This window comes from Etheostoma spectabile, chromosome 21 (genome assembly GCF_008692095.1).
Source record: "Etheostoma spectabile isolate EspeVRDwgs_2016 chromosome 21, UIUC_Espe_1.0, whole genome shotgun sequence".
Taxonomy (NCBI): Eukaryota; Metazoa; Chordata; class Actinopteri; order Perciformes; family Percidae; genus Etheostoma; species Etheostoma spectabile.
In genome coordinates, this window is record NC_045753.1 from 23,369,244 (window position 1) to 23,380,613 (window position 11,370).

Sequence of the window (11,370 nt, forward strand, 5' to 3'; positions counted from 1 at the left end):
GGTGGAGTCAGGGCCATCCGGCGGAATATTGGCAGCACCTGAGCAATTTGACAAAGACCTAACATAATATAATTGCTTCTTGAAACATACTATTTTATGCTTTCAGCATTCTATAGGATGACATTTTTATAACTTCATTCAACATATGATTGCTCTTTGTATGTTCAACAAACTATACTATAACTTTTTATGTCATTTTTGACACTTTTTTTGACATCCTATACTGACATCCTGACTTTTTATGGTTGTTTTTTTTACATACTATGCTATGATTTTGTTAGATTTTTTTCGACTTACTAATCTATGACTTGCATGTTTTTCAACGTACTTTACTATCACTTTTTTCAACATACTATGACTTTTAGGATTTTATCGACAAACTACAGTGTATTGTTAATTTTTTTCAACGCACTATAACTATTTTAGTACTTTTTTCAACAAAACGATACCTTTTTTTAAAAACACGGTGACTTTTTCTGAATTTTTTTGACACACTATAGTATGACTTTTTTTGACATGCTAAGTGTCAGTCAGGAGGTTCAAGGAGTGGACGGTGGTCACCAGTAGGTTAAGGACACTGACTGGGGACGTTAAGATGCAGGTTCAAACCGTGCCTGATATTGTTTGGCTGACATATGACTTTCATGAGTTTTTTGACATACAATACTATTACCTTTTTTCACATTTTATGCTATGAATTTTTCATGACATTTTTCAACATACTATAGTATGACTTTTTTGACATTCTAAACTATGACTTTTTTTTAACAATTTAGAGCATACAGTACCATAACCTTTATTAGACTTTTTAAATCGTTCAATACTATACCTTTTTTGACATATTATACCATGACTTATTTCAATGTAGTGTACTGTGACTTTTTTTGAAATATTATACTCTGACATTTTTTATAATTTTTTGACGCTCTTTATTATGACTTTTTTCATGACTTTTTTTGACACATGACACACATGACACACATGTTTTTTTCAACATACTATACTGTGACTCTTTTTCTAACATCTTTTTGACATTCTACACTGACTTTTTTTAACGTACTATACTATTCTTTTGTCAACACACTGTAGTGAGACCTTTTTAAGACTATACTATAACTTTTTATGACTTTTATCAACATACTATACTAGGACTTTTATGATTTTTTCCACATGCTATACCATGACCTTTTTAGAGTTTTTTTAATACTATACTATAACTTTTATGACATATTATACTATGACTATACGTTTTTTTCAACATACTATACTATACATTTTTTTTTATTATTTCCGACACGCTATACTATGACATTTATCAACATACTATACTATGACTTTTATGATTTTTTCGACATACTATACTAGGACTTTTTTAGATTTTTTCATACTATACTTTAACGTTTTTTGACATATTGTACTATGATTGTACGTTTTTTCAACATACTAATCTATGACTTGCATGTTTTTCAACGTACTTTACTATCACTTTTATCTATACTATGAATTTTTGTCACTATTTTCAACATGCTACACTATGACCTTTATCAACATAATATACTTTAATTTTTTTATGACTTTTTTGACATACTATACTGTGAGTCTTTTTTGACTTGTTTTGACATGCTGTACCATGACTTTTTTTTAAATACTATTCTATGACTTTTCAATGACTTTTTTTTTTACATATTATACTATTTATTCCTTTTGATTTTTTTGACATACTATGACTTTTTCACTTTTTTTTCAACATACTATACTATGACTTTTTATGACTATTTTCCACATGCTATACTATGACTTTTTATGACTATTTTCAACATGCTATACTATGACTTTTTATGACTATTTTCCACATGCTATACTATGACTTTTTATGACTATTTTCAACATGCTTTACATTACTTTTTTCGACATACTAAACTATGACTTTTTAATGATTTTTTTACATATTATTCTATATACTACTTTTGATTTTCAACATAATACACTATGACTTTTATAATTTTTTGACATACTACGTCATGACTTTTTTTGACACACTAAACTGTGACTTTTTTCATGACTTTTTTCGACTATGACTTTTTTTCGACATACTATACCACGACTTTTTAAAATGTTTTTAATATGATGTTCATGTTTTTTCGACATACTATACTGTGACTCTTTTTTTTTAACATCTTTTTGACATTCTATACTGACTTTTTTCGACATACCACACTATGACTTTTTTAATTTTATTCGACAGACTATACTATCAATTTTTCATGTTTTTTCAACACGATGTACTAGTACTTTTATCGACAGACGACAGACTTTTTTAGCATACAAAACTATAACTTTTTCCAACATACCAAAATATCACTGTCATGTTTCTCTTCAAAATAACCATGCTGTATTTCTTTTTTGATTTTTTTCGACATACTATACTATGACTTTTATGATTTTTTCAACATACTATACTATGACCTTTTTAGATTTGTTTGAATACTACACTATGACTTTTTCAACATATAATACCATAACTGTACATTTTTTCAACGTACTATGCTATACATTTTTTTGACTATTTCCGACATGCTATACTGTGACTTTTATCAACATACTTCACTATGAATTTTAGGATTTTATCAACATACTATGCTATGACTTTTTTAGATTTCTCTATACTATAACGTTTTTTTGACATATTATACTATGACTGCACGTTTTTTCAACATAATATACTATGAATATTTGTGACTCTTTTCAACATGCTACAACATGACCTTTATCAACAACAATGATTTTTTCATTACTTTTTTTTACATACTATACTACGATTTTTTTTTTTACATTTTAGAACATACTGTACTATGACTTTTATTGACATATTATAGTATAACTTTTTAAAAATATTTTGGACTTTTTCATGACTTTTTTCAACACACTATACCATGACTTCTTTGACAGACTAGGTGTCAGTCCGAGGTCTATAGAGTAAAAGTTTCTGGACCCTTCTGTACATCAGAGTGGAAGAGGGTCCAGTGGTTACAACAACAACAAATTTCAACCTTGTGATCCTAAAAAGCTGTACGTGCCAATTCCGACTTGAGAATTTACGACATCGTCCATGGAGGATCAACTTGCGAATTTCTGAATTTACACCATCATGCGCAGAGGAGGAAACAAAGAACACGCAAGTCCCACTGAGCCCAGATAGTTAGCTTGATGGGCACTTTGTTTTAGTTATCACTTTGAATGTATGTATTTAGTGGTCAGCAGACTGCTCAGCTGACTCTGCAGGTGATGGAGGAACTGATCACGTGACCGTCACCTGCATATTATATATCAGTAAAACTGCCTTCTTAAGGCTTTTGATTAAACCATCTGCATTCTTTAATTTCCAAGCTTTTACCCTAATAAAAATCAATTAAAGTTGTTTTTAAACCTTTTTAATCATTTTTTTGGGACATTCTATGTACTATGACTTTTTACGACTTTTATTGACACACTGTGACAAATTAGGGAATTGAGGACCCAAATGCTAGACAGGCAGGCGGGAGAGTTTGTTGTTGAGGATTTATTAACAAAAACAGGAACACGGAAAAGGGCGCACAGAGACAGGGAAAACCTCACAGAGGAAGACCGAACGCAGGGAGGAGTCAAAACGCTGGCAAGCAACAAACATATTTTATTATGACTTTTTATGATTTTTTTTGACACACTATGCTATGACTTTTTTCAACAATCAATAATATGACTTTTTAAAATCTTTTTTCAACATACCATATTATGACTTTTTTTTATGACTTTTCTTAATTCAATTCAATTGTATTTATAGTATCAGATCATAACAAGATAGAGTAGGTCTAGACAACACTCCATAACACTTACAAAGACCCAACAATTACAGTGATTTCCCCAAGAGCAAGCATTTAGTGTGAATAAGTTCCTTTTAGAGAGAAACCTCGGATTGACCCAGGCTCTTGGTAGGCGGTGGCTGACGATGCCGGTTGGGGGTGTGATGAACAGCGGCAATAATAGTAAAATAAAAAGATAATGGAACTGTGACTAGAAATAGTAGTTTTAGTAGTTCATGGTATAGCTGGGCACTGCAGGGCATCACAGGGTGTAGCAGGACGTAGCAGGGCGTGGAGCAGGACCACGCCAAAAGCTGCAACCATAATTTAGGGACCACCCTAATCCAAGGAAAGCTGCTGGGGGACAGAAAACATGAGCGCTCCCAGAAATTAGCTCCCCGGAGCTAGGTTAGTAACAAGCATTTCTGGGACATGGAAGCACACATATGGAAAGGGAGAGGAGAAAAAAGCTCAGTGTGTCAGAGGAAGGAAGTCCCCCGGCTGTCTTAAACTATAAGAGCTGGTGCAAGGAAGACCTGAGCCAGTTCCATGAGGGTTGGTAGATGAGTCTTAGACATACTGTACTATACATCTTTTTTAACATACTATACTATGACTTTGTTATGGCTTTTTTTCAAAAACAATTGACATTTTTCAACATACTCTATTTTTTAATTTTAGGACTTTATATTTTTAAAATATGCTTGAAAGAATCAAAAGTTCAGTACAGTACAACTACAACTCAGTACAAGTATGAACACTTACAGAACACTCACACTGTTTGTTAGATCTGTGTTGCTCCATCAGAGTGCAAGCAGCATTTTGCTGTTGTACTTTTAAGTATCTTATGTAGGCTACTGTTATTTTGTATTCTAATCCAAAGAAATACATCATATTTTGTAAAGTCACCACATTTTTTGTTATGTTAAATCTTAATTTGTAAAGTAAGCTATACTGCAGCTGTCAAATTATTCATTATAATAAAGAAATAAAAAATAAATAATGTGGTATTTTGCATATTTCTCAACATTGTGGTGCAGTGTTAAGTGCTGTGAAACTACTCAAGTTCCTCAAATTCTTACTTAATACAGTCAGACGAGGAGAAAAAAATCATTAAGATGGATACACGACGACACTGATGTCAATCCTTGCTTCAATGCTTCAAGATGCACTACAGCTTTGTATAAAGCCACTAAAAAAAAAAATCTGGGCCTGCACCTAAAATGTAGTACAGCGTTGACCTTTCAGCTGCTTCATTAGTCTGTCAGAAATAAAGAGAGAATAGCTTTAATGTTTTCTGTGTAGACAGATGTAGCGCCTGTAGGCTCCTCCTGCACCAGCGCGGCCACACACAGAGGACTGGTAGACCTCAGGCTGTTTTCCCGGCCTTGGTCGTCTCACGGGAGATCTCCAATTGCCTCGTTTGGATCCCTTCAAAATACACATCTCCCTGTTTCATAGACACGGAAACAATTTATAGCCATTATAGAGCATTATAGATAGCATCTCCAAAACTTCCCGTTGTTGACTAAACGTCTGCCAGCGCGGACGCACATTCAAACACACACACACACACACACACGCACACACACACACACACACGCACACACACACACACACACACACGCACACACACACACACACCAAAGAGTTAACAGTGATAAAAAAGAACACAAAGATGCAAAGGATTTTGTTTGTTGGTTTGGGGATAGCTGTTTTAAGTACAGTTAGAGAGATTAGGCTATAAAAGAGGCCAAATTAAACATGAAGGCGGCCCAGTAGACCACCCAGAATCCTGTCCAGCACAATGAGGACCTGGCTGCTACTGTGAGACCGCCTAGCCAAGCTTGGTCCAGTCAAGGTTAAAGAGCGCTCTGATCTCACTTCAGTAGCTGTGTACAGGTGTGGAGGAGTGCAGGTATACATGAAAACAAACTGATATAAATCCTTTTGTTTCTTCGGAAGGAGCTACCTGAAATCTGATAGCTTGCCTCACGTTATATCACTTGAGTCAGCGGCAGTTGTGGCTGAAGACCATGAGTTTTTTTTTTAAACTGAAGGTGTGGAGTTTAGCAGACCTCTGTAGCCCGCTCCTCATCTCTGCTTGATGCTGGCGTCTCAAGGCTACATTAGTAGCTACAAGCACAACACACCTGCATCCCCAGTCTTTTGGTTGAAGTCCATTGTGGGTAATGTAGGAGTCAAGTTGTCAAGGAAGAAGAAAGTGTGGAATAAAAAAAGACAGTATATATGGCTTTGTTGCATATGCTGTCCATTGTGAGCATGACAACATTTTAGAAGTGCAATGCTAAATCTGTGGAGCTGCTTTTAAAGGGTTTCTCTGATTCGGATCAGGATCTGGAAACTGACCAAAGACAGCCTCAAGTCATTGCTCAACAAGGGCCAAGAGCCCCCACAGCCCAGAGTTGTTGTAAACTGCTGAAAATACAGATATGAAAGGGAACAAAGTAACCTGCTCAGCCGGCCCAGCCCAACAGCTCCATGTACATTGCCCAGGGCAGTTTTGATGCACTGAAGCCCACTGGCTGTTTCCTGTTGGCTGGATCTACACTTCAGAGGGAAAACATCCTTCTCCTCCTTCTTCTTCTTCTTCTTCTTCTACAAAAACAGCTGTAGGTGTTGGTTGTTGCTTTACGGAACAATAGTTCTTCAGTAGAAGAAAAAAAAAAAAACCTTGTCAACAAAGATAACAGAACAAAGCATTGTCACACAGATAAAGCATCTAAAACATTTGAATAAATGTCCTTGGCACTAATTTAAAACTGATACTTTTTGTCGGGATTGAATGCCTACTTTTAGTACGCTACAGTTCACTTATTTCAATTAGGTAAACATTTAAATGCTGGGGTCTTTAAAATGTAAGATTGAAGCATATTTTTAAATATGGTATTGTCTACACAAAACAGCATCATTTGAAAGATGACATACAGTAGATCAGCTGGTGACAAAGTAAATATGAGACCGGCAATCAAAAACAAACGGAGATTTGTGAATGTTGAAATGTGAAATGTGGGCGTCAGAGAGGTGGTCCTGATGGTGGAGGGGAGTAGGGGGGGCTGGAGGCGGCCGTCAGCAGCACAGCTCAGACATGGGTGTCAGCTGCTTGCCGAGCAGAGCAGCAGGACAGGGGGTTGCTGCTGGGCTTTGGCCAGGAGAGTCTGACGAGCCCAACACTTCGGATCCCACATCCGACTCCTCAAAGTGTAGCCATGTTTGATAACTCCAACTACCCCTTCAACTGTTTTAACTACGATGGAGACGGATACCCTTCCTCCAGCACGGACGAAGAGAAGAAAATGTGTAGACCCGCTTACAGGTATGGACCATGTTCATTTTGAACGTAACTTCATGTGTCCATGTAACTTTTGTCCGCCCGTATATCACATACATCCAGTAAGTTTTAAAACATCTGATATACAGTAATTATATTTCTCTTCTTCTTTTCAAATGCGTTTGATTTGAGCTTTTTTTTTTTTTTTTACCTCTCCAAGTTTGACAGTTTTGGCAAAACAAAACAAAAACATATTTTGTAGTTTTACCGGCGTACACAACATGTACATTCTGTATAATAAAGTGGCTTTCAAAATAAAACTAATCACACAAAGTATTTGTGTGATTAGAGGGAGCTTTTAGAGGGAGGCAGTTAGATTGAAAGGATACAGCTGAGTCTTATTTATACAGTGGTTTTATTTCTAGTAGGTTGTATTGTTTCCCTTTGATGGTTAATCTTCTGTTATTATTGGATTTTCTGTAATTATCCACATATTTTGATTTTCATGATTATTTGATAGACTTTTGTCAGGGTTGTAAAACAATATAAATGGAAATATGTTTTTATACAGCAGCCTGGTTTCTTGTGACTGCATTCATCTGTTCAAATATAATTACAGATAATATTCAAAACCTTCCATTCCATCCTCACTAAGTTAACCATAATGTTCTGTTTATATATATATATATATATATATATATATGTGTGTGTGTATATACACAAGGTTTTGATAAGTTCAGAAGAAAAGAAAAAATGTTCAAGGGAAATACTTGGTCGATCTTTTTTTTGGTTAACATTTTTTCACATGAATGTCAACAAAATATCAAGGTCACAAGCCTGCATGACGCGTGGGCTGATGAAAGTGTGTGTGTGTGTGTCTGTGTGTCAGCTACATAGCTCTGATAGCCATGGCCATCCAGCAGAGTCCCGAGCAGCGGGTCACTCTGTCGGGCATCTATGAGTTCATCATGAAGAGATTTCCTTACTACCGCTCCAACCAAAGAGCCTGGCAGAACTCCATCAGACACAACCTGTCTCTCAACAGCTGCTTCATCAAGGTAGGGGACACTGGGAAACGATCTCACCTTGACAGGATAGTAAAGTGGTGTGTGCCTGAAAGAGGAAAATTGACTTAAGGAATCAATTTTTTATCATTGTGAATTATTATGAATTATTTCCCCTTAAAAAAAAAAAAAAAACTTTTTAGCTTTGTATCTAGTAGAAAACAAGTAGATTGTTGTAGTTTAGTGTTCTTTTTATTTTTAATGATAATAATAAGAAGAAATTCATTTCAGTTTATTTTTATTTACGAAAAGGGGACAGTGCAAATTAATAAAACGCATGATTTTCCATGGGTTAAAAAATGCCAGAATTAGCCACAAAGCTATTTTTTTTATCTGTAAAAATAAACAAAAAGACAAAAAGAAAGACAAGTGAAACAAAACCTGGCACAAAACAGCAGAAGCAAAAAGAAATTGCAACAAAACCGAGCACAACGCAGAACTTAACTCAAGACAAGACACAGCGAGGAAGCAAAAAGATACACAACAGAGCATAGGGTGCAAAGGTTAGACCAGTCGAAGCAAAATCGTTTTAGTATTTCTTTTTTTTGTTTTTACATTTTTAATCATTATTAAGGAATTTTGATGTTTCCCACAGGTTCCCAGGGCAGAGGGCAATGAGAAGGGAAAAGGAAACTACTGGACTTATGCCACCGGCTGTGAATCCATGCTCGACCTTTTTGAAAACGGCAATTTCCGACGTCGCCGGCGCAGGAGGAACATGAAAATGGGCTTACGTGATTCAGGAGAAACCCCTTTCCACCATTCGGAGAGCCACAGCAATCAGCAGGTACCCTCAGCTCGGCACCCGGAACCCGACTCCACCCTCTGCCCTTTGAACCCTGAGAGGCCGAGGCCGGGCCCCCGGCAAAACCACCTCATCCCTAACCCCGCCCAGCAGGGCAAACCAGAGTCAGAGATCAAGTTTAGCATTGACTACATCCTGTCCACTCCAGATCCACCCCTGCCCGGGTTCAGATCCTCCCACGGGCCCGTTCACATAGGCCCCACAGGACCTTCCATACATGTCCTGGAGCCACAACATCTGAACCTGCACTTCTGGACTCTGTAAGAAAAGAGGAAAGCAGAGGCTGAATTTATTCAGTCTAATTTATTCTTGTTGGTGTCCAAAAATGGGAAGTACTGTAAGGAGACTCAAACACAGAAGAAAAAACTCCACAGAAGGAATTTTATTGACTTGAAAAGAATGACAACATAAATGAGGAAAAAAAGTATAGAGGTACAGTATTGTGTGATGGTATAGATGGAATACAGTCAAAAGAAAGCATCATGCTGACTAAGAACTCATCCAAAAGATAAAATGGGAAGTATACAGTAAAGCGTTCATATATTCTCAATATACTGTACGTGCAGTGCTGACATAGACTAGGTTCTCTACATGTATATACACAGGAGCTGTGAGCACACGTTTGACGTGTTTAAAAATGCATTCAAAATCTGATCAGGCAAAACAAGTGTCACTGGATTATCATCAGATCAGATGATTGGTTGGTTGTTCTTCATAAAAAAAGTTTTTTTTCAGATGATTTTCCCTGTTATTCATTTGGCCGCCTGTTAAACCTGAACATGATGTATGTATCTATGTATGTTCTCGTTTTATTTCTCCTACATTAGTTTAGTGAATGAGTTCAGCAGCACAAAGATCCCCTTTCTGAACAGAGACTAATATTTCAGTCTTATAAAAACAAAACAAAAAAATAATCAATTTCCTTGTTAAATATGTCATTCTAAAAATACTAAAATTCTGTCTTTCCCCTCTCCATTATTGAGAAATTTTCAACGTGCTAGTATATTTTTGTCCTACTTCACTGAAAAGTCCATTCACCAGTGTTCATATGTATGCTGTCCACATAAGAAATGTGTATTTCTACATATTGAACCATGGACCACATCCGAACCACTTGTGATGTCTCAAAGTCATTCTTGTACTTTCACATCCCGTTTCGTCCTCCAGCAGATGGATACAATTAGAGTGAAGACAACTTTCCAGTGTCTAACTTCGCACATACGCCAACCTGCACAGTGATGCTCAGACATCCATGTAAAAGCAGGAACAAGGGAATCACATTTCTCATTTTCTGAAAATGACAAACAACTTTGACAGAAAAAAACAAATTATTTGTTTTAATTAGCATGTAGCTTGACATCCTTGTAGTTTTCTCAACATTCAAAGTGTAATAGATCTATTATCAAACCACACACAGTGGGAGCAACAGCCATCACAAAGTGTTCATGAGGTATTCACGTGACGCCTGCATACCTTTTCTCTTTCTGCAAGTGTTTTCTAACAAAGTTGGCCACAGACCTTATTGACATGTCACACTAGGAAAAGCATGGAATCAATGATGGCTGAATTCCATTCAGCTGCTTCAGTTACAGGGTCCTGTGCATCCCAAATCCCTAGAACATTACTTTTACTCAACCTACTATACAGTACTGTGCACACTACATCAAAGTATACAGTTTTAGCAGTTTAAAAAAAACACACTAAAACTAAAAAAATCCATACTTTACAATTTAGTTCTACAAGGAAATGGTAGATGATGTGCAATGTTGTCATTCATTCAGTCAAACTGGGACTCCATGCTACACACTAATCCGGTTTCACGCAAAACAGACAGTATGCGCACTAAAAAAACACACCTGATCATGAGTATGCTGTTAATCTCCCACAACGCAATGCACACACATAAATGGAGGAGCAGAAAGAAATTAAAACTAGATTTAGATGATGGTGATAGTTCATCAGAAAACAAAAACTTGACTTTATGTTTAATTGAGAATGTATTTATTAATTGAGTATGCTGACGGCATTAAAACGTCATAGTATAACAAGTAGTATATAATATACATTAGATTGTAGCATGTAATTGCAAAAAAGTCAGTGTTTTTTCTAGCACTCACAATAATTTTTTTTTTCCAGATGGTCCATGTCCTTTGTGCCTTGCATTGTGGGAGAATAGCATCCATTACCAGTAAAATCAAATTTAGTGTGCATGCTGTCTAGTTCAATTTGTCAGTTTTCCAATGTGAACACACAGTCTTAGAATGTACGGAGCATGGATTTGGGCCCAGCTGTTACTGCCATGGCTTACTGGGACATTTGAGCCATGGTAATGCAATGCTTTTGCTACTATGACATGTCATAGTAAAAAAA

General features: G+C 36.3%; 1 protein-coding gene across 1 annotated transcript; it reads left to right on the forward strand.

Annotated features, from left to right (window-relative positions):
- The first annotated feature begins 6,926 nt into the window (after positions 1–6,926).
- foxl3 (forkhead box L3) lies at positions 6,927–9,908 on the forward strand. The gene is made up of 3 exons (XM_032502781.1): positions 6,927–7,176; positions 8,021–8,189; positions 8,791–9,908. The coding sequence occupies exons 1-3, from the start codon at positions 7,070–7,072 to the stop codon at positions 9,262–9,264; spliced, it is 750 nt and encodes a 249-aa protein (XP_032358672.1). The 5' UTR covers positions 6,927–7,069; the 3' UTR covers positions 9,265–9,908.
- The last annotated feature ends 1,462 nt before the right edge of the window (positions 9,909–11,370 follow it).

Coding starts and splice junctions, on each gene's coding strand:
- foxl3 (XM_032502781.1), top strand. CDS start 7,070: ATGTTTGATAACTCCAACTACCCCTTCAACTGTTTTAACTACGATGGA. Junction 7,177..8,020: donor ATGTGTAGACCCGCTTACAG/GTATGGACCATG, acceptor TCTGTGTGTCAG/CTACATAGCTCTGATAGCCA. Junction 8,190..8,790: donor TCAACAGCTGCTTCATCAAG/GTAGGGGACACT, acceptor TGTTTCCCACAG/GTTCCCAGGGCAGAGGGCAA.